This window comes from Chelmon rostratus, chromosome 1 (assembly GCF_017976325.1).
Source record: "Chelmon rostratus isolate fCheRos1 chromosome 1, fCheRos1.pri, whole genome shotgun sequence".
Lineage (NCBI taxonomy): Eukaryota > Metazoa > Chordata > Actinopteri > Chaetodontiformes > Chaetodontidae > Chelmon > Chelmon rostratus.
Window position 1 is genome coordinate 15,376,457 of NC_055658.1, and position 25,725 is coordinate 15,402,181.

At 39.9% G+C, this 25,725-nt stretch overlaps 2 protein-coding genes across 2 annotated transcripts; one reads left to right on the top strand and one right to left on the bottom strand.

The window, feature by feature from the left end:
- Positions 1-104: 104 nt before the first annotated feature.
- tmem41b (transmembrane protein 41B) lies at positions 105-7,992 on the bottom strand. Its single transcript, XM_041963214.1, has 7 exons — positions 7,798-7,992; positions 6,265-6,382; positions 5,110-5,238; positions 4,610-4,703; positions 3,663-3,767; positions 2,993-3,131; positions 105-2,903 (listed from the first exon to the last, which is right to left on the bottom strand). Exons 1-7 carry the CDS (start codon positions 7,892-7,894, stop codon positions 2,734-2,736), a joined length of 852 nt encoding a protein of 283 aa, XP_041819148.1. The 5' UTR covers positions 7,895-7,992; the 3' UTR covers positions 105-2,733.
- Positions 7,993-8,924: 932 nt separating this feature from the next.
- ipo7 (importin 7) lies at positions 8,925-24,368 on the top strand. Its single transcript, XM_041963095.1, has 25 exons — positions 8,925-9,110; positions 11,771-11,852; positions 14,612-14,765; positions 14,850-15,008; positions 15,112-15,268; positions 15,525-15,614; positions 15,729-15,823; positions 15,917-16,001; positions 16,117-16,251; positions 16,497-16,596; positions 16,688-16,764; positions 16,902-17,018; positions 17,555-17,644; positions 17,807-17,972; positions 18,109-18,269; positions 18,826-18,954; positions 20,131-20,197; positions 20,369-20,494; positions 20,698-20,795; positions 20,919-21,014; positions 21,209-21,429; positions 21,573-21,781; positions 21,880-22,086; positions 22,213-22,329; positions 23,281-24,368. Exons 1-25 carry the CDS (start codon positions 9,027-9,029, stop codon positions 23,376-23,378), a joined length of 3,120 nt encoding a protein of 1,039 aa, XP_041819029.1. The 5' UTR covers positions 8,925-9,026; the 3' UTR covers positions 23,379-24,368.
- Positions 24,369-25,725: the final 1,357 nt, after the last annotated feature.

A 25,725-nucleotide genomic window follows, 5' to 3' on the forward strand; every position in this document is an offset into this window, starting at 1 on the left:
TCTAAGTCAATGTTAACCCACAAATGGCAATTATACTGTGTTGATAGTTCCCTACTGCAGCATCATTACACATGCAGTCTTTACAGATAATTCTCAAAACTCAATCACATTGTGTAAAGATAATTTTAATGAATCAATAAATATTAAAAAACAGAAATTTGATTAGATAGAACAGAAATTTGCAATCTGTAAACACTTCATACTGCAATACATCACTGCTCAGTACAAAATAATACTGCTTCTTGAAATGTTACCAGAAGTTACACAAGAATGATCTCGCTATGTCTTTGATAGGTAACTGGACAAAATAAACAGCAATAATATATCCAATTTGAATATGTTCAGCCTGAAGGTTAGAATAGGTTTAGGTTTAAATATGTTAGGAAATAGAAAAAAAATCAATTAGAATCTATCATCTTGGCAGATTTAGTATTATGGAGAACTTCCAAGAAGTTCTATTTACATATTAGGACAAAAAATACATTTTTAGGACCAGTTTATAGCATTCACCACTTGACATTACCACCTTGGAAGATGCATTTTCCAAAACAACAATCAAGTGTACAAACACAGCTCTCTCATAAACCAGTACGAACAGTAAAAACCAACTCAGCTGTACTTGACTGAAGTAGCGTTGCTTCCTGCTACAAAAAATGAGAGCATATGCCCAGACATTAGCATCCTCATACAGTAGAACCACTCAAATGTCACATAAATTGACTGTAAATCTATTGAATAAGACATTAAAGTAAAAACAGGAAACCTAAAATGCACTGAATTGACTGCCTCTTTTATGTGCAATTTTAAGAGATTAAAGAAAAGTCTGTTGAAGAAGTTTCCTGCATGTACATTCACTGCATCAACGTCTCTGATAACTGTTTAGAGTTTTTAAACAGCAACAAGTTACCTTGGTACACAGGCAAAAAGAACAAAACAAAAAAAAAAAAAAACCCAAAACATATCTAAATGAAAAAGAAAATCAGAAAGATTTCATAGCACAAGACATAATCAGCCACTTAAAATAATTTCAAGAACACAAAATAGCAACATAAATCAGGCATCATAGTATCTCCTGGTGAAGAATGGAAGCAGTAAAAAGAAAGATAAGGCTTGGATACCTCAGGCCATTGGCAGTCGCATTGAAGACACTGGTGTATCATCCATGGTATGTCCAGTTCTATACTGGAATAGCAAACTTTATAATAGGGTAGACACGGGCACCCAATCTGTGTACACACCGAGAATTACAATACCTCCATATACAAATTTTGAGAACCCATCCTTGGATTTATCAAATTTACAAGCCAAGATGATCCTGTCTGGCTTTTAACTTTTCTGGTTTTCATGCATCTTAAATAAATAAGCGATAAATAAGTTGTACTGTGAGAAAACATTACACCAGCTAAGTCTGTTCTTTACAAGTTACAGTGCAAATAGCTGCTTTAGGCAACTAATATGAACAGAAATGGGTGAAAATAAAAGGGGTTATTGTATGGCAGTGAACACAGGCACCTTTCGAGGAAGAACATGGGAACTCACCCACATATCAACATAAGACGCATTTGCCAGGTTCATTCTTTCCTCTCACTGCACATCTTTGCCAAGGCAAGCTCCAGGTATCAAAATGTAATTTTTAAAAACTAAAATCCACTTTCAACAGTAGTGTGACAGTTATTGCTGTGGTGGTACACTTCATTAGGGTTGAACAAGTATGACACAAGCATGTTAAAATAAATAATATAAAGCGAGTGGAACTTAAAGGACCAGTGTGTAGGATTTAGTGGTATCTAGTGGTGATGTAACAGATGGCAACCAGCTGAACACTACTCACCTTACCCCTCCCTTACCAAGTGTCTAGAAGAACCTACCGTGACAACAAAGCTTGTGAAAGGCCCTCTGTCGAGCCAGCATTAGGTTTGTTCGTTCTGGACTACTGTAGAAACATGGCAGTGCAACATGGAGGACTCTGTGGAAGAGGACCCGGTCCTTCTAATGATATAAAGGGCTCATTCTAAGGTAACAAAAACACAACGATTCTTATTTTCAGGTCATTACACACTAATGAAAACATAATTATGAGCACCATATTCCATTCCTGCCAATAAATCTCCCAAATCCTACACACTGGACTGTTAAAGGTGCTACAAACAGGATGTAGTAATTGTTATGCTACTGCCAAAGGAAGAGAAATGGTAAAGGTTGTTCCAGTAAATAAACAAAAAAGATGTTTGCAAGCGGTTTCATACAGGAAACAGTTACTGCCAAGAAAAGAGAAACAGTTTCCCCAACAGAAAGCAGGCCATATGGAGCAACTGGTTCCTGCATTTTCTTTTTTTAAATCCAATCATCAGATTGTTTTACTTTAACATCCTAGAAGTAGCACCTTTAAATGTCTGTCAAGAATCATACAATAATGAGCAGTGCCTTAAATTAAAACAAAAAAAAAACAATTTCTCTTATTTACAAGATGAGCCACAATAAACAACAGAATTCAGAGAAACCAAAAAACATGTGCCAGCAGCGGCCAGTTTATACCTCATCAGGAACAACCCACCACTGCATGCGTTCTGTGGTCAGTGAGTTGCTTGTTGAGGCGGTGGGCAGAGACTCTCCCACCAGCAGCTGTGTATGAGACTGAGGCAGAGCAACTTGAATGACAGCTGCATGTTCCTGAGCCGAGGGAAGGGGATGTCGGGATCAGCCAGCAGATGAGGTGCTGAGGTTTTTGGCGTCCTACTCTAGTTTCTTCTGCAGCTTTTTCTGGAAGCAGACCGGCAAGATGGAGAGCACAGCAAGTACACCGAGCACAGCCAGAGAGTTCCAGGACACAGCCTCGCCGGCTGTGGTCAGTTTGTACAGTGTTGTGCCTGCATTGATTGCTACAAAGGATGGCGGTGCCACTCCTGTGAAGCAGCCAGGTTGAATACAGGTGAGTCCGTGAACAACAAATGATAGCAAAATGAAATACAAAAGAAGCGATTGACCGTCTTACCGAGAAAGGTACCAATGAAGAAAACCCCCAAAGGCACATTGATGACAGGTGAGGTGATATTGATGAACCAGTTGGGAAGAAAGGGGGTTATCCTCAGGAAGATGATGTAGTTGATTAAATGATCTCTATGTTTGTCAACCTGCCAGCAAAAAGTAATGAGCAGAATGTTTAAGTCAAATGGCCTGAATTACCAGTTTATTAGTGACACTGGTACATAAATACTGCAATCCAATACAATAGCTCTGCAATAAATCTTATCTGAGTTTTTCCTGACACTGCATCAGAGACCTGATCTAACCCTACGGTTGTTTTTGAAACCTAGAAATCTGTCTCAATATAGTTCTATAGCCCTACAACGCAACAGCACCATTAACGATGGCATTTCGTTCTCTCTGTACCAGTACTTCTCTCATTATAGAAATCTCGGCAAAAGTTGCATCATATTTTACAATATTAGATGTTTAGTAAAACCAACTTAAGCCACAGCCAACAGCAGTCATACAGCGTATTAAAAACTGAACTATGTAAATATCATGATTTACTACATTGTTTTTGTTTAAAATACATTGCACAGGTGTATTTTATATGATTAATACAAAAGAAAACACATCCAAACATATCAAACAGAAAATTGCACAATACACAGTACATTTTCTGTGAAGGCTTTTACCTGCTGCGACCATTTCTGTGCTCTTTCTGAGAGATATTTGTAGACCATGGGTCTGCCCACCAGATATGACAGCAGATAGCAAAAGGAAGCACCCAGACCAGAGCACTGCAAGCAACAGAGGAAACATGATGACAGACTGAAGCATAAGATGAGGAAGAGACAACCACAATCCAACAGCCGGTGTAAGAAAACGTTTGGTATTTCCAAGAACACATTTTGGTGACTTGTCCTACAAATGATCGTCACACTGGGAATTGTACTCTCCATATTTGAAGTTTTAGCAGCAGTGGTGTAGGGTTATGTTTAATACACTACACCAAGTAGTTTCACAGAAGAGGCTGAGGGCATTGGTGTTTACATACATTAACCAATGCCCTTCCTCGTTGTCACAGTAAAAACATTACATCTTTGTGTTCGTTGCTCAGAATCAAAGAGGAACAACTTCTTCTGCACGGTTTTTACCAACACTAAATCTTGAAAAAAAGATTTGAAACAACTGACTATGATGCAGCCACATGACATGCTGTACACATGACATCTATTGCATGTCTGTCTGTCTTGGAAGAGCGATCCCTCCTCTGTTGGTCTTCCTGTGGTTTCTCCCTTTTTTTTCTAGTTAAGGTTTTTTCCTTATCCGAATCAAAGGTCTAAGGATCAGGGGTGTCGAATTCTGCATAGTGGAACTTGATCTGAACATCACAGATAGATTTGTGCATTTGAAGGTGGATTTTTTTTTTTTTAATGTATGCACAGCCAGTACTAATTTATTATTTGAAGTTGTTTGCTCCAACAGGCCTACCAGATTTAAATGAGATCAATTACGACTTTACTAAAATTTGTATGACAATGAGTGGGTCTAGTGGAAATGATTTTTGTGCACAAATGTTCATTTCACAACGTAACATTTGTTTTCAATCACACATTTCATACGGCCCTTCCTTACTCACCAAGCAGACTAAGAAAAGAGCCAAGGGGAAAGGGTAAAGATACCCAGACAGGATGCTGAGGAAGATCGATCCAGGGATTGCAAATGTCTGCAGGCTGACAAAAGTGTCAAGGTAAACCACTTTGCAAAAACATACACTACAGACAGATGCATGTTCAATCAAATAAGGTAACAATAATAATCATAAACACACAAAAAGCATATTACTCTTTCTGTTGATTGAAAAAGATATACAGTATACAGAAGGGTTGAAAACAGTATTTCTCTGAATGGTTTAATACTTCTCCAGCCAGTTTGAGTCTGTTATCAGTACTAACTGATTGGTCGACGGATCTTTGGTCTGGAATTTGAGAAGCTTAAGATTTGATTGTCTGCACATCTCAGCCACATTTGTTTCTATACACGAGATAAGGCATGACTTTGTAAGAAGACATTCTCAAAAGGAAGCAGGAAGTTGATATAAATTTTCCCAAAAGGTGCGTATGTTTTCTCAAAGGATACAAAACATATGTCGCGAAGTAGGCCACCAACACTTGGGTGTAATATGTGTCTTTGTATTTGGACAGCACAGTTCCTAAAGCTTTGGCATCATCCATGTCTTTAGGGATCTTGATTTTCTCCATTTCATCACTGAAAAAAAAAGAAGAAGAAGAAACACAGTTCAGTCACATATATTTCACACAAACATTTTCTATTTTTTTTTCATCAAAATACAACCGTTTTGGACAATTGCCAACATGGCTCCTACATATACTAAGTAGAGACTTTGGTGGTTGCTTTGTGCTGCTTCTACTTAATATAAGTGCTGCATTTGACACTGGTGGGAATGATGCAGTTCTTGACAGGTTTAGAAGGTGATCGAGTAGATTGAACTGCACATGCATGAGTTCATTCTTTTGGGTCAACCTAAGCATTCAGTATTACTGTAAATGATCAAGTTTCTTAATAAACCCCTTTAATGGGTGGCATACCCTAGTGGTTAAAACCTGGTCCCCTCCTGTTCTCTGCATTATACAATTAAATAATTTATTGTTCCAGCCATTGCAAACTGCTATGTATGTCATTCAGTCCTAATTACTATTCAAAACCCTCTGTCAGCGCAATAAAACAGAGATTTCTACATTTTCTCCAATAAAACCATGACTGACATGATAGCATGCATATCCCCAAACTCAATTACTCAAAATGCTTTTCACCAAAATCAGTAGCTTAGTTTGACCTTTTAGGCATAGAAATACTGCCAAACAAAAGGTACCTCATGCAACCTAAGGGTTTATGAAAAGTCACCACTCCACTGTTCTTATGTCTTAATCTCATTTTGTGCCTTTTCCTGCTTCAGCCAGTCTGCACTATCTTGATCCAACACTAAACCAGCACTAGAATCTTTGTTTGGTGATCTTTTAACTTTAGGATTTACTTTAATGATTTACTTTTTTTAACCGACAAGACATTATATAGGTTGTTAGGCTGGCTGGCTGTCCCCTCATACAACCAGAAACCTCAGGTCTTCAATTAGGTGATTAAGCTTTTTGCAATAGCCTTCTAAAAAACTTACAGAGCAGCTAAATTAATTTTTATTTGCGGATACAAAAGAAGTCTAATTTCCAGGGATGAACATTGTACCCACACACATTTTAAATCCATAAAACAACTTACTCTGGAAGCTCTGGGAAGTTCCTGTAGACCAGGTACATGACTGAGGCAGCACAGGTGAATATAGAGACCAGAATCAGCAGAGACATACGTGCTGAGCCCCCTGCAATATGCTGAGCCTCTGTGGGGAGAGAGAAACAGTTATTAACCAAATACAGGAACAGGTTACAATAAAAACAGACAAAATAGCTACCTTGGGGCTTTGCGTAATTTGCTTATGAGTTTTGCATCATTTGCTCAAGCCCCTATGGGGAACTGAGTTTCCCCACTTGAGACAGACTCGTGCTGCTTCTTAGACACACTGTTAAATCAGGCTTTCAATAAACACTTCACAGAAAGGGCTGAATATAATGTTAATTTCAGGTTTCAGGTTAAACAAATAAACACAGTAGAGATATAAAAGAGATAAAAACCGGGAGCCTGAGGCAAATTATGATCAACAAACTATGAATACTAACTAACACTGTAGAAAATCTGCACATAAATGGCAAACTACTTCCTTTGGAAATAAATGCAAAAAATATGATGTGCCAAAAAACACCTTTCAAATATCTACAGCTGAGGCATTTCATATTATCAAAGTTAAATGCCTGAACCAGCTTTGACAAACACTGAAAACAAATACATATCTAACTAGAAGGGCTCAAGTATCCCTTGCTATTTGAGATTTTGGCGTGTTATGAAAAGGACACTTACTTTCTACTCGGCTCCATCTTAATTTGTAACGTGACTAGTGACCTTAGTTGTCATATAAACTGAAGTTACTAGTCACGTTACAAATTAAGAGCTTACATTAGTATCATACGATGACCTTATAAAATATGAGGCATTGCAATAGACTTAACTATGCAACCGTATAATTACATTGTTAGAATTAGCTCCAAATACAACAGTGAAATGTTTCGTACACAGTAATCGATCAGCAATAATAACGGAATAATTAAATACACATTAGTATAACAATCAAAGGGGCTTTTCGACCTCGATTAAGTTTATTTTAGACACTTGCAGTAGCTGTTACATCTGATAATACGTACTTTAACTTATGTAACTTTTACAGTGTTGTAACGTCATTGTCACTTTTACCTGACTAACGTTAGAAGACCTGAATACGTCTCCACCATTGGTCACTAGACAAGTCTTTGTTAATTAAATATCTAGCTAGCTAAGAACATGCTAAGATTTGAGATTTCGCTGACGTTTTAACATTCAGTGAGATTACATAATATATACGTCCTTAACACACTCGTTAGCAGGGTTTAGTGTGTATTTTATCTACTTCAGCACGACAGCGTTGTGAATTTTCATTAGCTGTAGCGTTACTAAGCTAGCCATCGAAGTCGTAGTCGGCTAATTTTCGCTAGCTGGCAGCCACCGGCTAACATTAGCTCCCGTTCTGCCATCTGCACTGACTTCAACGCAGAAATGACGCTACCATATCGTTATATTGCTTAATCTATTTGTATCGCCTAGAAGTATTTGCTTTCCTCTGTTTTACATTCAGGTTAACAGCTACACACCACGGCCAGAACCCACCTTTCAGTCCCTGTGAATCATTAGCATTCGCCTTCACCTCCTCCTGTGCCGAGGACAAACCGTCGGTCTCTCGTCTTTCTCTCCGCTTTTTGGCCATTTTCTGAAATAACGTTGATATCAGCTGGGGCACCAACGACGTGTGTTACAGCAACAGCCGGCGGGTGGAGCGACACCGGTATGGTGACAGCTTGCTGACACGTTACACAGGTTGACCTTTTACCTTCACATCCCTCAGGAAACCATTCGCAACAGCGCCCCCAGCAGGAGCAGGAGTGCAACGTGATTTCTGCTGCTTTGACCATGTACCACAGCACGTTACATTTCATATGAGGTGGAGATTAAAGAGCTGCCTCTCAAGCTTTTTATGGTGTTTCGAGTGTTCACATATCGGATGAACACTGCTCAGCTCCACTTACGTGACAGCATCAGCAACTGTTCTATTTTACTTTGCATATTAAGCTTTAGCATACAAAGATGGGCATGTAAAATATGACAGTGTAAAAGTCATTAAGGTTAAGTCCACCTCCATCAGTTAGAACATTAAAGACCTGTCCTTTTTTTAAATGGAACATTCTAGAATCCTATATATATATATATATATATATATATATATATATATATAATCATCTTTATTTTATTATCATGCATTATTCAACAATTGGTCCACCAAAAAAGCATAACATTTGTGAAAAGTAACCCTCAATTGCTCAATGATGACAGAGGTCTACAAATCGCTACACATAACAACTATTATCATCTGTGAGTTTACATCAATAATGACAGAGGAGAATCACACAAAATGCCAATTATTAAGCCTATATATAACTGAAACTTCTCAGTTACTGTTTTTTGTGTGTGTGAATACACCTGCAATGTCTAAAATAGGCCGTTGATTATTTTAAGAACACTGAAAATGAAATAGAAAAAATTATTATCTTTTCTGGAATAAAAGTGACCAGTAGGGGGGTCACCTTCCCTATCTAATTGAATCACTGTGCATAATATGCGAAGGTTTACGAAAGTAATGCTGGAAACTACAATTCCGATAGTGCTCCTGTCTCCGCCGGATGTTCGTGTTGCACAAATTTGGCGCTGATCTATCCGGGTACTTCATTCACTGCTTCCTTTCGCGCCGGGTAACCGGAGAGCCGTGCGTCCATGTGCGCAGTGACTGGGAATTGATAGACCTCTGAAATATTAAAATCCGAGCCGTAAACAGAGTTTCAATAATGGATCCCGAGTCTTTGGTCGAGGCCCTTCGGGGGACGATGGACCCCAATCTGCGGGAGGCCGCGGAGAGACAGCTGAACGAGGTAAAAGTTTAGATTAGCCGTTAATTGTGATGGAGGTTGTGGCGCGGTCTCGGAACGGGCCTCGGCCGTTCACAACATCAAGATGGTGCGATCACGCAGACTGGGCTCTGCTACCGTTACCTTGAGATCGAGAGCTAAATCCCGCTATTCGACCAGTGTAGTAATTCATAAATCCTCACTCCTATCACCAATATACCGTTAGAGACAACGGCATGATTTCAGTGGCGTTGTTTTATATCGATGACACACTCGTGCCAGTAACCAACGTCAACGTTAGCTTCATCTTGAGCCAGCTGTGTCGCTAATGCTAAACAAGCTAACCCTTACCGTTACAATTGTTAGCTCGTCACACACAGTTTCGGTTCAGTTTTGACTAATCCCAGAGTTGACACGACACACGAATAATGAGGTTAGTGTCTTAAACGACAAGTGACGCTCACTGAATGTGGAGCAAATTCTGGTTTGCGGATTAAACAGCAGCACACTGATGCCTAGCCGTGTAGCTTATATCAGCTAGCTAACTTTGCTACTTGTTGGCTGAGCTGCCGTTGCTTTGCTACATAGCTGCTGCTCACGTGTCACTGTGACAAACCCTGAAGTAATGACATTCTGTAACAACTGAATGAGATTTACAACAGCCGGGTCTCCAGTGTTGTTTGCTGTAACCACATTTGATATACAACCGGTGACTTTATAGCTTTTACACAAATATATAAATATATATAAAATTGAGTTTCATGTTAGCCGAGTTTCATGTGAGCTAACATTAACTAACTTAGCAACACTGGTTGAGGCAGCTGTCGGATTGTGTAGTTTTAAAAAGTTGTCTTGTCCCCCATCATTCTTGTGGCTACTCACTAAACTTTGTGTGGGCAACATTTTTATTTCCGCCAGTTAAATAATATGTGCTGTGGAAATTAAGTGTCAGAAAGACATTTAATGGGTAACATTGAAACAGAACAGGATATATTTGACTGACGTTCTAACTTTAGGCCATGTAGTTTGATGGCTCTTCATTCTGTCTTGACTGACGTGGTTAAGAAGAAATAAATGGTTAGTATGGACAGTGCCCTACATAAAACAAGTTGAAACCTTAAAGGAATTATTTTAAACAATTTCTTCCAGAAGATGTTCAGAGCCCACTGATTCTGGTTTGATTGCCTGCATTGTTAAATGCGTTCAGAGGTGAGGCCTTAAATTGTTTTGATGCCAAATTCGTCCCTGTGTGAGACGGTGCAATCACAATGCAACAACTAGGCCCCACCATTTTTGTACATGTGTGCTCCTGTAAATCACTGTTAAGTCGAAATGGATAACAGTATGTGACCATAAACTATGGTCTGTTTACTCTTTTATATTCAGTTGATGGTAATCCAGTCATAGCACATGGGCACATGCTCAGTGTTTTGCCCCAATAGAGCAACCCTTCCTCCATGTTTATTTTTGCTAGTGCAAGGGGGTTTAATTTTTTTTTTTTTTATTTTAAACACCCACATATGCATTCATTGTGATAGCTCACTTGAATGGTAGAGCTGGGAGTGTTTTTACATAGCAAGATGTGTTAAGAACAAAAAATCTTGTCTTCTGGAGGAGGATGGAGTAAACCTGCTTGAGTGCATAGTTTCTAAATACAGTGCTTTGCTTAGTCATAAACTCTGACTTTGATTCTCATGGAAAATTGCCTGATAAAAGTTGACTAAGGATTTACAAAATGCTTTAATACATTACATGACCTTTTTAAAATATGTACACATTGGAGCTGCATTGTAGTTGAAAGCACATATTGTGGAAATACCATTTGTCTTGGAACTCTGCATACCCATACAATGTTTGGAATCAGCTGTATATTTATTACCAAGTGACCATCTAGATGAAAACATCTGATACACAATATCAGTCATCGCCATGTTTTATCAATACAAGTTTACAGGGACCACTCTGATGCAGATGTTGTGGAGGAGACAGTAACTCAGAAATAATTGGGCTGTAACTTGATCTTAGTCACTTTACCACTTAATCATGTTTCAGATCAGAACATTGACTTGAATTTGTAATCCATACCCATGGTATTGGCCAAAGAGACCTGTACTGTTGTGGATCACCACTGGTTAATGTGAGCATCTGTGTGTATGTGGATAGTTAAATTGAACAATTCACTGATGTCTTGTCATGCTACCTTTGTAATTTTCTGACAGTTTTTTTAGGAGCTGTGACATGAGACGATATTTAACAAAATGATGGAGCCTTTCTTTGTTTTGTAAACATAATGTAAAAATACAGCAAAGCACAAAATTATGCTTCAGGTTTGAAAAGGTAGCAATACAACTTTTTTTTTATCAACAGTCACTTGGCAACTGTCTGACTTAAAGCACCTGAATGCCAAGCATAAATTGTACTGAACTTGCCATGTCAAAAATTATCCTAATTTTTGCCACTCATTTTGATGGCAGAATTTTTACCATGTAGCTTAAAGCCACGGTCCTCTCCTACAGTACAGTAGCACATTACAGTAAAACACCATTAACAGCTGGAAGAAGGTTTCATGCAAAATAGTTTGAAACCTACTTCATGCAAAATAGCCTTCAGTTGTGAGATTTCAAATGTTTCCATGTGTGTGTTTCTGATTTACATTCAGCTGTTTTTTAAATTCTGATTTCTAGGGTCACACCCAGGTAAACTTTGTGTCCACTCTGCTGCGCGTCACCATGTCTGATCAGCTGGATTTGCCTGTCAGGCAAGCAGGTGAGTCTAAACTTTGACAATAGTTCTACCGTTTGCAAAAGTTGATGTTATATAAAGCTAAACAGGACATAAAATCAGCTCTGCATATGTTATTAATGTTAAATGTTCTCCTTTGAGAGAATTACTCCAAAAAAAGGTTGCGTTCCTGCTGTTAGCTTAAGGAGTGAGACAGCACATCTTTGCAGTCAGCTAATTTGTATACTCAGAGTTGGATGAGGGATGAATTTAAAAACTGAGGTGGGGATTTAACACAAACAGGTTAGAGTGCTAGATGTGTCCTGGTAAAAACTGTTGATAGAGAAAAGTAGACATTGAAAGTAAAAGCTGTTCTCCAAAACGGTCTGTATGCAAATACTGAGATTTGTTAACATTTCTCATTGTGTTGAAGTGGTAAGTGTATTTTCCTGTTTTGTGTCTTAATAAATAGTGTTTTAAAACAATGTTATGACACACAGTCCATGCTTTTTCCCCTACCATTTCTATCAAGTGGAGCCATATAAGGTTACCAAAACACTCTGGCACTGTTACCGCTTTATCCTAATCCAATTTTGTCATATTGCATTATATGAGAAATAGACTCGATATTCTCCATGACCCCAAGTTAAATAGTTCACTTATATAATAGTTTCAAAGAGATAATTTAGTGATGATACATGATTCACACTAGTGTTTTTGTGAAGCTAAAGTGCCACGCTGAAGTGCAGTGGACACGTGGAGTTGGTTAAATATAACTTGTTTTGCTTTAGTCCAATGCTGCACTCTGAGCAAGGTGTCAGTGGTGGGAAAAATCAATGTTCAAAGTTAAAATCTTGACCAAAGTTGTTGGAGAAAGTATACAGATAGTGTCTGAATCATTGTGTTTCCACCTCCCATGTATTCATAGCTGTGCTAGCAAATTAAGCTGTTATAGGGCTGTGCTTTAGTGCAATAAATTACTTTTCCAGCTGTAGGAAAAATGTCTGACAGTGTTTAGAGCAGAGTAGTGGAGGAACAACTCCTTCAGACGGCATAGAAGCTGTCGGAATAATATCACAAGTGAGGCTGATTACAAACGTACATCATCTTAATTTGTTGTATTGGCGCTTAGTCAGTCACTTGGGCTGGTCGGATTGTTATTCATTTAGTTCCCGTCTGGCTTGATGTTGGTAGGCAGCCCAATGTAATGATGTCTTTTTCTCTCTCTTTTTTTTGTCTACAGTCTTTTTGCTTCTTTTATGAGCATTTTATTTGATCGACAGTTATTACATGATGTTCAGCGACTACATTGATCAAGTGAACTAATATTCGTTTTCTAACAGACTGTCTCTGGACAGCATGGCTGAATGTGGGTTTGAGTTGTATTTCAGTCAGTATTGGCAGCATATTCAGTATGTGGTGAGTTTTTGAAATCTCTGCTTCTCAGATTTCTGCTGCCAATCAAATGCAAAGAAAGGAGGTAAATGAAATTTTGTGCGTGGTGGTCGAAGCGTTAAAAATGGCACTGCTGTCAACAGTTGTTGGCATGTTGTTTTTAAATGTCATGCCATTTATGCTTTGTAGACCACAGATGAAATTTCATTCACCTCTGCTGCATTTGTGTGGTAGCAGAAAGATGCTTCACCCTGAAAAATCAGCACAGCTGTACCTCCTTGTTGTTGCCAATCTTATTTCTAATTTTAAATTTCAGATTTCCTCAACTTTTTGAATAGATTCAAGTGCTCAATGTTGATTTTGTGGTTTAAAAAAATACAAGTGGTTGTATACTTAAGCTCATTGGTTGTGTAATTTTGTTGGCCCAGCGGAGTATTTGATTTTAAAAAGACACTAAGGTAATTTTAGATGGTTAATCCATGACAGCCTCAGTTGCCAAAATTTTTTGGACTGGAACCGCAGTTTACTGAAGTTGACATACAGACAGGTTTTGAGGCTGTGATGGTGTGTAAGAGAATGGCCTGCCAAGTTTCATAAAGCACCTAAAGTGGACATTGTGCCATATTCTTATGCCCTTGTCATGTTTTCTTTTAACTTGTCGTTTTTGATCATGCATTAAGCGGGCAGCCATTGCATTCAGATAGACATTTTCAAAAAGCAATTTTCCTCCTGTCCATGAATCTAATTGACATTACAGATTGTTAGTGGCTTGATCGTGTAGTTTGGTGCTCATAGGCGGAGGGGAAGGGGGTTTATGCTCTGTCAGCATTGATAGGCTGGATTATGATTGCCTCGCCAGTGGTGTAGACATTTGTGTCAGCAGTCTGACGTCCGCCTCCCAGGCCTGGCTCCTCCGCGCCCTCAGATGCCTCTCCCCCTGCGAGCCACAGAACTCAGAGTGGGGCCCCACATTGTAGATATGAACCCAGCTGACACCCATGTGCCACATTCAAAACTACTGAACTGCAGATGGAAGAATTGATTCCTGCATCTTAGGCTCTAGGTGGTTCTGAATTTACACTACTGTGTTGTACACCACTATAATGTTGTAAATGTGGTATAATGGGTGCACATTTGGGAGTTAAATGAGGTTGTACACCAACTGAATTTCAAAACCATGCATAGTGCTTTTCTTACTTTGATACTCTTATAAAGCAACCTTGGGGGAGGGCTGAATGTTTTCTAATATGCAGTGAAGTATCAGGCCTTTTTTGGGGGGGGGGGCGGGGGATTATTTTTACTTCAAATAAATGCAATTTAATACAGTAATAAAATTATATTCACAGATGTGCATTTAGGTATCTGGATCAGAAACATTTTTTCTTGTGGGTTTTTTACTCTCTGTCTAGGTGTGATTTACCTTAAGAACATGATAACTCAGCACTGGAGTGACGGTGATGGCTCAGGCACAGAGACGCCTGTCAATAACATCCCTGAGGAGGACAGGCAGTTCATTCGAGACAACATAGTGGAGGCCATCATCCACTCCCCCGAGCGCATCAGGTAACCACACAGCCTGCTGGCTGAGTAGAGTGAGGGGAGCTTTCTAAATCATCCAATCTATAACTGCCCTTTTGAACTTGTCAGGGTCCAGTTGACAACATGTATCCACCACATGATCAAGCATGACTACCCCGGCAAGTGGACGACCATCGTGGACAAGATCGGTTTCTACTTGCAGTCAGACAACAGTGCAGGATGGTTGGGCATCTTGCTCTGCCTTTACCAGCTTGTCAAAAACTATGAGTGAGTCAGAGTTCTCAGTCTTCATTTGATATTGTGTTGTAACACATGCCTTGGGGTTAACTTTGTGCTTGTGTGGCTAATGTATAACCTGTGTGTGAGACAGATACAAGAAACCAGAAGAGCGTCAACCTCTGGTGGCTGCCATGCACATCTTCATGCCCATGCTGAAAGAACGCTTTATCCAGCTGCTCCCTGACCACTCCAGTGACTCTGTCCTCATACAGAAACAGATCTTCAAAATCCTCTATGCCCTCTTCCAGGTAATGTCACAGCTCCTGAGATCCCCTAGCCAGGGCCTCCTTTCTCTCTTTGGGTTTGGGTTTGGATGGATTTAGTTTATTGCCATTTTTTCTAAAGCGTCTTACTGGTAACTCTTGAAGTTGTGCTCAACCTGTGTTTAAAATAAGCTTGGTTTGTTCACTGAAATCAGTGTTACTTTTAAATCTATAATGCCTCCTTTTGGCTAAACATCTGGTCTAATTAGAGTAAGAAAACTCATTTTCTTCATCTCTACAGTACAACCTGCCCCTGGAACTCATCAACAGACAGAACCTGACAGAGTGGATGGAAATCCTGAAGACAGTTGTGGATAGAGATGTGCCTCCGGTAAGGTGACGAAATAAATACATATTGCATACTGTTGCCAATCACTGCTTACAAATTGGCGCATTTCATTTCTTTATAAGCTGAGTGTGTGAATGTTGTCCTTGGTCTCTGTAGGAGACGATGCAAATAGATGAAGATGAGCGGCCCGAGCTGCCATGGTGGAAGTGTAAGAAGTGGGCCCTTCACATCTTGGCTCGGCTGTTTGAGAGGTAAGAAATCCAATAATTGCTCCCTTAACTTGGTTAGTAAATCATTCAGATATGTTTAAGGATAACATTCACTATATTAAACCATCTTTTCAGATATGGAAGCCCAGGTAACACAACCAAAGAGTACACAGAGTTTGCTGATCTTTTCCTCAAGGAATATGCAGTTCCTGCTCAGCAGGTAAGAACTTCAGAAGGTGTAATGTCAGCAGCAGCTCCCCGTTTTGACTGATCTGTGGGTCTTCTGGAGTGCAACTCACAAACATAAGGGATTTCTTTGTACATTTGTCTACTAGGTGCTGCTGAAAGTCTTATACCAGTACAAGGAAAAGCAATACGTGGCTCCCAGAGTACTCCAGCAGACGCTCAACTACATCAACCAGGGCATAGCACATGCTCTGACGTGGAGGAACCTCAAACCACACATCCAGGTATAAATACAACACACGAATATCCAGTAAGCGTTTCACAACACTATAGTATGTGGCAAGTCTCATATGTTAGTTGTAGTTAGCAGTAACATCGTGAAACGATGGACTGATTGTCCCTGTTAAATGCATTAAGCTACAGCACCACCGCCGAACTGTATGGTTTCAGCCAACAGATGAAAAAAAGTAATACTTTGTGAAAGTCAATTCCCTCCTCCCTGATTGTAACCTCTCATTTTGTTTTTCAGGGCATCATTCAGGATGTGGTTTTCCCCCTCATGTGTTACACAGACAGTGATGAGGAACTGTGGCAGGAGGATCCATACGAGTACATTCGCATGAAGTTTGGTAAGCACAGAATGTTGTTGCCTATACTCCAGATGAATCCCGTTCGTCAGCGATAGCTAGCTAGTTATTCGATCTCTGTTGTCCCCTTCAGACGTGTTTGAGGACTTCATCTCGCCAACGACAGCAGCCCAGACACTTCTGTTCACTGCCTGCAACAAGAGGAAAGAGGTGAGTTGAAATTATTGTTGTTTATTACCTTGAATCTTATTTTTCCCAAAATGAAAAACAAAAACAGATTCTTCCTCTGCCCCCGCAATTCATATTTGATAAGGCCTAATCCAGTATGTTGCTCTTGTTCTGTTTAGGTTCTGCAAAAGACTATGGGCTTCTGCTACCAGATTCTCACTGATCCTGCCTCTGACCCCAGGAAAAAGGATGGTGCCCTCCACATGATAGGCTCTTTGGCTGAAATCTTGCTGAAGGTTAATAGTTCTCAGTTGGCTTGTTTGCGTACTTCTCTGACCGTTCCTTTTTTTCTGCACACAGATTAAAAACAACAACATGTGATTCCATTCAGAGCAGAACTGGTCTTGAACATTTGTAACAGTGCAGCAAATGGAATTTTCCTCGCATCTTCTGTGTTTTTTTTTTTTTTTTTTTTTTTTTAAACCAAGACTGCCCTCAAGAGCACTCAGTCATGAATTATGCTCTCTTTGAAGAGATGATTTTGTAGAAGTTGGTTTAGCTATGAATTCTTAAAGATGGCAAAAACTATTGTGCCTACTTGGCTTTTGGGTTTGTTTTTTAAATCTATTTTGATATGCATGGACCAAATATTCAAGTGCTGACACTGAGGAGTTAACTAATTTACCCAGATTTAGCCTGTTTCTTGAAACTATTAAACAAGCTATAGATTAATTTGTTAAACTTGGCAATGCTAAACATACAGGATAAGTATTATAAGTTGTCTTTTACTGCCTTGTGAAAATTGACAGTTTTTATTTTATTCTCCACACAGAAAAAAATTTATAAGGACCAGATGGAGTTCATGCTGCAGAATCACGTCTTCCCCCTGTTCCGCAGTGAACTGGGCTACATGAGAGCCAGAGTAAGTGATCACCTCATAACAGGCAGACCTAGGACTTGTTAACATTACTTAGTAAAGTGACTTTGAATTAACACGAGCTTGTCTTGTATTGTCACGCTACTTGCTTTTGTTAGGTCCTTTAATGAGTTCTGCCACATTTTCTCCACCTCTGTTTTCACATAGGCCTGCTGGGTGCTTCATTACTTCTGTGAGGTGAAGTTCAAAAGTGACCAGAACCTGCAGACGGCTCTTGAGCTGACTCGCCTTTGTCTAATCAATGACAATGAAATGCCAGTTAAGGTGGAGGCTGCTATTGCCCTGCAGGTTCTTATCAGCAACCAGGAGAAAGGTGAGCAAGTAAAGTCATGCAGCTTGTGTTTTACTGTTTTTTTTTTTTTTTTTTTGTTCTGTTTTTCTCTTTTTTTGTATGTAATTTAGTAGTTTTCTTTGAGTGTCTAAATAAACTTGTGTGTTGTGTTCTTTAGCCAAAGAATACATCACCCCCTTCATCCGGCCAGTGATGCAGGCACTCCTACACATCGTCAGGGAGACAGAGAACGATGACCTCACCAATGTCATACAGAAAATGATCTGTGAATATAGCGAGGAGGTCACTCCAATTGCAGTGGAGATGACACAGCACTTGGTAAGTGCAATCAGTAAAGAGGTATCATTTTATCATTTCACAACATTTCTGAGCTGTAAATGAGGAGAGAAACACACATGTCTAAAAGTCTTCATGGAGATGGAGTACAGGCAGCAAAGAAGTCACTCACGGAGTAATCCAAAAAGAAATAATGGTCTCAGTTTACCCAAAAAAGGCAACTATACATCCAAGATAAGGTACCAGGAATATAGTTGTCTCACCAAATTGCCAGAAAAGATTTGCTTTTCTTCTCTTTATCCATCAGAAGTTTTTGAAAAAGTGTCTGTTGCACTCTTTACAATTTGTAGCTTTAGTTTGCATCTTTGCCAATCAGTGACTGTGGTGAGCTCAGTGAATGGTGATGTCACATGCATAAATCTCCGTATTGCTTTTAGGAGAAAGCTACCATCAGATTTAGCAGATTTTGACCTGTTTCTCTTAATGTATTGACGTGGAGTGAAGAAATCAGTCAGACTTTCAGCCTGATGGTGAAATGTATGAATATCTAAAGTCCACAGACACAATCATAATGGTCTCTTTGTTCGCTCTTTGACAGGCTATGACGTTCAACCAGGTGATTCAGACGGGGCCTGATGAGGAGGGAGGGGATGACAAGGCCGTGACAGCTATGGGCATCCTCAACACCATTGACACATTGTTAAGTGTGGTGGAGGACCACAAAGAGGTTAGCAGCATAGCCACTAAGCATGCTACACACACACACACACACACACACACTATTGGCTGATCACTCATCTCCGTGCCACTTCATGTGCAGAAGCAGCTCTGGTCTGCTGTAGCGTTCCTGCCAACACACTTCAGCCACCCACCAACTCCTGGGAACACGCTCTGTTCTCACTGCGTTCAAAATGACTCAGAGGCTGAGGCAGACGCTAGAAATAGTGCTGGGGCACGCTGCCACCATGTCTGCCGAAACATGGGACTGCTGGTGCTCGAAGCCAAGAAGCCATTAGATTTGACCAGGCATTGCTTTTACACTGAGGATTTTTTTGATTGCATAACAGTTCAGTAGTTTATGTTTCAGCAGTCCTCGATTTACGTCACTGCTACAAAGAACTGGAATTATTTTTATTTGACCAGTGAAATGTGACCTGTTCAGTTGGTGTAGATACATCAGAGGACAGGTGACATTTCAGGACTGACTCATCAGGTATGAAGAAAAAAGCGTGATGAAGAGGTGCTTATCCTTGTTGCGTCTAATTGATCTGACTCAAAATAATCATTTCCGCATTCACTAAAATCATTTTTTTGTTCCATACATCACACTCATTGGTCATGTTTTCAGTGTAGCAAGCATTGATAATACAGTCTGAATTTTAAAAACTGGATCATACCTGTTGCATGCTAATTTCCCCTTTTTTATATACTGTGGTATTCAGTTATATTAGGTAATAATTAGAATCTTTATAGAGCCCTTCTCAAAATTCACATTACAAAGTCCTTCACATAGGCAGCAAAATAAACCGGGTCATAAAAAGAAAACTGATTTAAAAAAAATAAAAGCAATTTTGTTCGACCTATTTAAATGATTTCTAAGCATTCTGTGTTTATAAAACTCTAAGTGCTTAATAGAATACAAAGCAACTGCAAGTGGTGACAAAACAGATTAGTATAATCTATTAGTTATATAGTTATACACATTTTGAACAAAATGAGTGACTAATTGTTTCACTTGCCTCATGTGTTTCACGAAGAGCCTTGTGTTCGATGATACACCACAACATTTGTAGTATTAGGAATATGCTGTAAGATGAACAGTACAGATTTGATCTCCATGGCTTTCTCTCTGGATTTTATTTTGTTGATTAAATCCCCATTTCCTTCAACCATCGTGTTTCAGATTACCCAGCAGCTGGAAGGAATTTGTCTGCAGGTGATTGGCACTGTGCTGCAGCAACATGTACTAGGTAAGCAGGACTGGTCTTTCCTGTACATCCACATTCCTCCTGCATGTTGTCTCTCTGTTAAGCCTAAGGTGACCTATTGATAATAAACAGACCTTTACTTTCATGACTCACCTCTCTCTCTCTCTCGCTCTCTCTTTTTCTCTTTCTCTTTCTCTCTTTTTCTTTTTCCAGAGTTCTATGAGGAGATTCTGTCCTTGGCTCACAGCCTGACCTGCCAGCAGGTGTCACCACAGATGTGGCAGCTCCTTCCACTGGTATATGAAGTCTTCCAGCAGGATGGATTTGACTACTTCACAGGTTGGTGCTTGACTAAGAACCGGTACTTGGATTCATGTTAGAATGGTTAGTTGGTTTCTGTGAGCTATAAATATTTAAAACCGTAAACTAAAGAAGAGCACTAGCATCAACACCCATACAATGTCCTGAGTCCAGAGAGGAAAAGTGGGCATTTGTTTTGCTGTAAATTCAGCTGTGTGAAAAGTAAATGTGTCTTATTTCAGATATGATGCCTCTTCTTCACAATTACGTCACAGTTGACACAGATACTCTACTCTCCGACACCAAATACCTGGAGATCATCTATAGCATGTGCAAGAAGGTAAAATGGTGCAGTTGACATGCTTGTTGTAAGAGACTATGCTCCCACATTCCTCCTGCATGTTGTCAGTCTGTTTCTCCTGCCTGATTTGGAAGGTTTACCTGACTGTTTCACTTCACACAGGTCCTGACAGGTGATCCAGGAGAGGACCCAGAGTGCCATGCAGCCAAGCTACTGGAGGTGATCATTCTGCAGTGCAAAGGTCGTGGCATTGACCAGGTCAGTATCACAAAACAAATTTACTCCTCAAACTGGTAAGATGAAAAGGAACAACAGCAGAGGAAAATACATCTACAGGATACATTCACTCCTGAATTTAAAATAATTCTTGTAATTTTAAGGTAATATTCGTCATGCACACTTTTGCTCGATTGAGGATGAACTTTGCTGAAGATGTGTTGTTGTGGTTGCAGGTTGTGCCCTTGTTTGTGGCTGCTGCATTGGAGCGTTTGACGCGGGAGGTGAAGACCAGCGAGCTGAGGACTATGTGCCTGCAGGTGGCTATTGCTGCACTTTACTACAGCCCCCCTCTTCTCCTCAACACTTTAGAGAATCTACGCTTTCCAAACAACACTGAGCCTATCACTAACCACTTCATAACCCAGTGGCTCAAAGATGTCGACTGCTTCCTTGGGTAAGTGTTTCATGAGTATCTCAACAGATTACCACTACAGTATACCTGGTCCTGACTGCTAAATCTCAGAATAAATGACTTGAGCCTGGTCTTAATGGTAAAAGTAGTCATGCTAACCTTTTCTCTTTTCTCCCCCCACACAGCCTCCATGACAGGAAGATGTGCATTCTCGGACTTTGTGCTCTCATTGACCTCGAGCACAGGCCTCAGGCTGTCAACCAGGTGGCTGGACAGCTTCTTCCAGCTGCCATCCTACTGTTCAATGGCCTCAAGAGGGCGTACGCCTGTCGAGCAGAGCATGAGAATGACGAAGATGACGATGATGAAGACGGGGAAGACGAGGACGACAACGGTAATGCACAAGAGTTTGGTGTAGTTGGTGTTGCTTTGGCCGAGGTGTGTATGGCGTGATTTTCAAAAGTGTTTCCTTAACTCTCTGACTGAATGTAGCTGAGCTGGGCAGTGACGAGGACGACATTGACGAGGAGGGCCAGGAGTACCTGGAGATGTTGGCGAAGCAGGCGGGAGAGGATGGAGATGATGAAGACTGGGAAGAGGACGATGCGGAGGAGACAGCACTTGAGGGCTACACTACAGCTGTAGATGATGAGGACAACTTAGTGGACGAGTATCAGATCTTCAAAGCCATACTACAGAGTAAGATGACAAGATGTTGATGCAAAGCGTGTGTTGATCTCTACTGCGAATCAAAATTTAACTGGTTCAGTTACACAGTGTGTCCATGTAAGTCAGTGACTTCAATCCAACTTTACTGTGATGCAGATATCCAGACCCGTGACCCAGCATGGTACCAGGCATTAACACAGGCCCTTGATGAGGAACAGGGCAAACACCTTCAGGACATTGGCACACTTGCAGACCAGAGACGGGCAGCACATGGTGAGCACCAGCTGAGACTCTACCCCAATTTTCCAATGAGGTGCTGATGCAGCACTTCAGTCTGTCGAGTAAAGCTCTTTTTTTTTTTTTCTTTTTTTTTTTGACATGCCTTGATCGTGCAATGATGCCATTTACTGATGCTTTTCATCTATACAGTTACTTGGAATTAAAATAACTAAAATATTCATAGCCTCTGTCCAGTTTCACTAGTCTAGCACACTGAAATATGCCACTGTTTTTTTCATAGGCAGATAAACATGAGTCTGGGGTTACAAGAATCATTTCTCACCTCACAAAGAAAAATAAGTGTTCTGTTCAATAGTAAAATGCATTATACTGTGAAGTTCTGTGCCTGTATGGCTGCTGATAATGCTCGTGAACCGAAGTGGTGGCCTAGGGATTTAAGGACTGAATATGAACTGTAGTGTCCCTGGTTTGAGTCTTACTGTGGACCTTTTTGCTGCATGTTGTCCCCATCTCTCCTTTCATTTCCTGTTTTCCTTGAAAAATAAAGGCATGAAATACCCAGAAAAGGTGTTGATCACATTGGTTGGCGGTAGAAAAAGCTGTGCCAGAATCTGGTGTGGGGTGTCTTATCGCCAACTGTGCAAAGGTGAAGAACGAACTAACGAGAGAGAGGAGGGTGTGTTGGGGATACCTTGTTTCCATTTCAGATTGACAGGCTAAGAGGTTTTTACAAACCCGGTCTTGTCTTAAAATTACCCACCTATGTCCTGAGTTGTTCCGTGGATGGTGTGCAGGAAAACATTCAAAGGCCTTATTCTTCAAAGACAACTTTTAATTTGTCTTGGACTTTCTGACAGTGAAATTGACCAACTTTTAGGGTGCAGTCTCCCACCAGCTGTGTAGTAAAGAGTGAGCAACAGTAAACCTTCAGGAAATAAGTTCATGTGTGACTTTTAAGCACTGTTGCTTATTATCTAATTACAGAATCCAAGATGATCGAGAAACACGGCGGGTACAAGTTCACAGCGCCAGTGGTGCCATCTACTTTCAACTTTGGAGGCACTGCTCCAGGAATGAATTGAGTCATCCGTTCTACTTTTTATTACTCTGTGACTGATTGTAGTGAAGTGAAAAAAAAAGCTTGTGTTGTTCCCTTAAGTAGTGGTTCCAGAACTGGTTCTTCTCAGTCATTCTTCAATCTGTCAAATGGGAAATAGCGCCAGAAGATGTGGGAAAGCAACCAAAATGCAACCAATGGCTGGGGAAAACAAACCAAGAACTTGAGCACGATGCAAGAGAAGAAGCTCTGAACAACGTTGTCTTCTGGAGCCCAGTGTGGAGGGGATACCCTGACGGCAACTCTTTCGGTTTTTTTTTCCCACTTCCCGACAAAATTGGGGGATTAACAGTTACAAATTGATAATGGGACTAAATATTTCATTATCACTGTTGTGGCGAAACGGCCGTAATATTATTATACCTCTGGTAGTGGTGATATCTACGTTATTTTCTGCATAAACAAACCCTCATGTTTATGTACATACAAGCCAAGGTTATTGATTTTTTTTCAAGTAGCCTTGAAAAAAAAAAAAAACAGGCATTTGTAAGGTGTTAACAGCTGTATTCATATGTAGCATATTGGATACTTCATAGCACTATGTGATGCCTGATCTCTGTAAATTAATGACTAGCACTTTCATATTGTTCAGGTCTCCTAGCCTTCTGTATCAGACTGCAAATTTTTTAAATTGAAGACTATTTAAAATGAAAACAGCTGTAACTTTGTTACTTTGCAACCGACTTATGAAATGGCTGGTTGTCACGCATCTGGATACAGAGTGGATCAGTGGGCAACTTGGAAACATTGATTTCAGGAAAAAAGAGAATGCTCTTGGTGTTCAGTATGGCTACAGGACATGTGTTTTTGAGCACTGAAAGTACAATTGAATACATCATAGGAGCATGTACAATTGGACTTGTCGTGAAGGTCTCAAGCTTTTGGTTGGTGTATGGATGAACCATCTATATATACAACAACATATTAAAAAAAAAAAAAAAAAAAGCTAAGGGAAGTCATGACCTCGAGTGTTTCCTTATACAGGCACATCTCTTCTCCCTCTGTTTTGATATACAAGTAGTCAGTTAATGAGCTTCACTTTTTCCAGATGATGGATTGTGACATAGTTATGCCTGGTTAGAAGATTTGGTCCTCAACATGGCAGCTCTGAGGCAAGAAACATGTAATCAATGAATCACTGGGACACTTTGCAGACTTAACCATAATGTTTTTCTTGTGTCAGACAAGCACCCCAGTGAGTTGTCCAGCAAACTGTGGACAGATATAACAGACACTGGATCCCATAACAGCACTGCAGCATAAAGCAGTTTGATGAAAGACAAGGCGGGAGTGACATTTTAACAAAGGCACAGGTTTCAATGATAAATATTGGCTGTATTCTATTTATTTCCTATACCTGTGTCAAGGTCTGGGTATTGCATATGTTGACCTAACTGGGATACTTGAGTTAAATGGAGCTATTGTTAATCTCATCAGCAGCACATGTGCTCTGACAAGTCAAAATGTCTGCTGTGAAAAAAGGTCTATTACCAAACAGCATCAGCTGACATGATGCCTTAAAGTGGTATTACAGAAGCTTGGGACTGTCAAAGTGTCATTTTACGACCTTCATTCTCTCAGTTTTGTTCATATACTCTTGATATTTCTCAAGTAATGGTTTGAACACTTTACTACACAGCAAATTGAGTATTGTAGTACAGAAAAAAACTGCACATTGCACGGTGAATGGGAGGAATGGGTTAATGGAGGCCTGCCATCTTATTTTTGCTCTGGCGCCCACCATGACTTAATTTGGCTCCCAAAATGCTTAACTTGGACTAATTAAGAAGGAAATATTGTTTCCTACTTATCAAAATTGTAGATTTTACCTTATTGAGAGTTAAATGGCCAGTTCAGCCAGATATATAGTACACCCTACTGGCAGTTAGCGTGCAGCACCGGTGGAATGTAAATAAGTACATGTACTCAAGTGCAACAGATTTGAGGTACTTGTACTTGAGTTTTTTCCTGTTGCACCCCTTTCGTCTACTCCACTACATTTCTGGGGAGAATGTTTTACTTTTTACTCCACAAGGATTGTCTGACAGCTTTAGTTACTCATTACTTCACAAATTATGCAGAGGTGGAAGAAGTACCCAGATCTTTTACTTAAGAGAAAGCAGCAATGCCACAGTCTTGTTACAAATAAAAGTCACACATTTGAATTTTCCCTCAAGTAAAAGTACAAGAGTATTAGCATCAAAATATACTAAAAGTAAAAGTACATGGCATATTTCAGAATAATGTATAATTGATGCATTCATGTTCTCATCACTATAATGTGAAGCTGGTTAAGGTGGTTTAACTACATG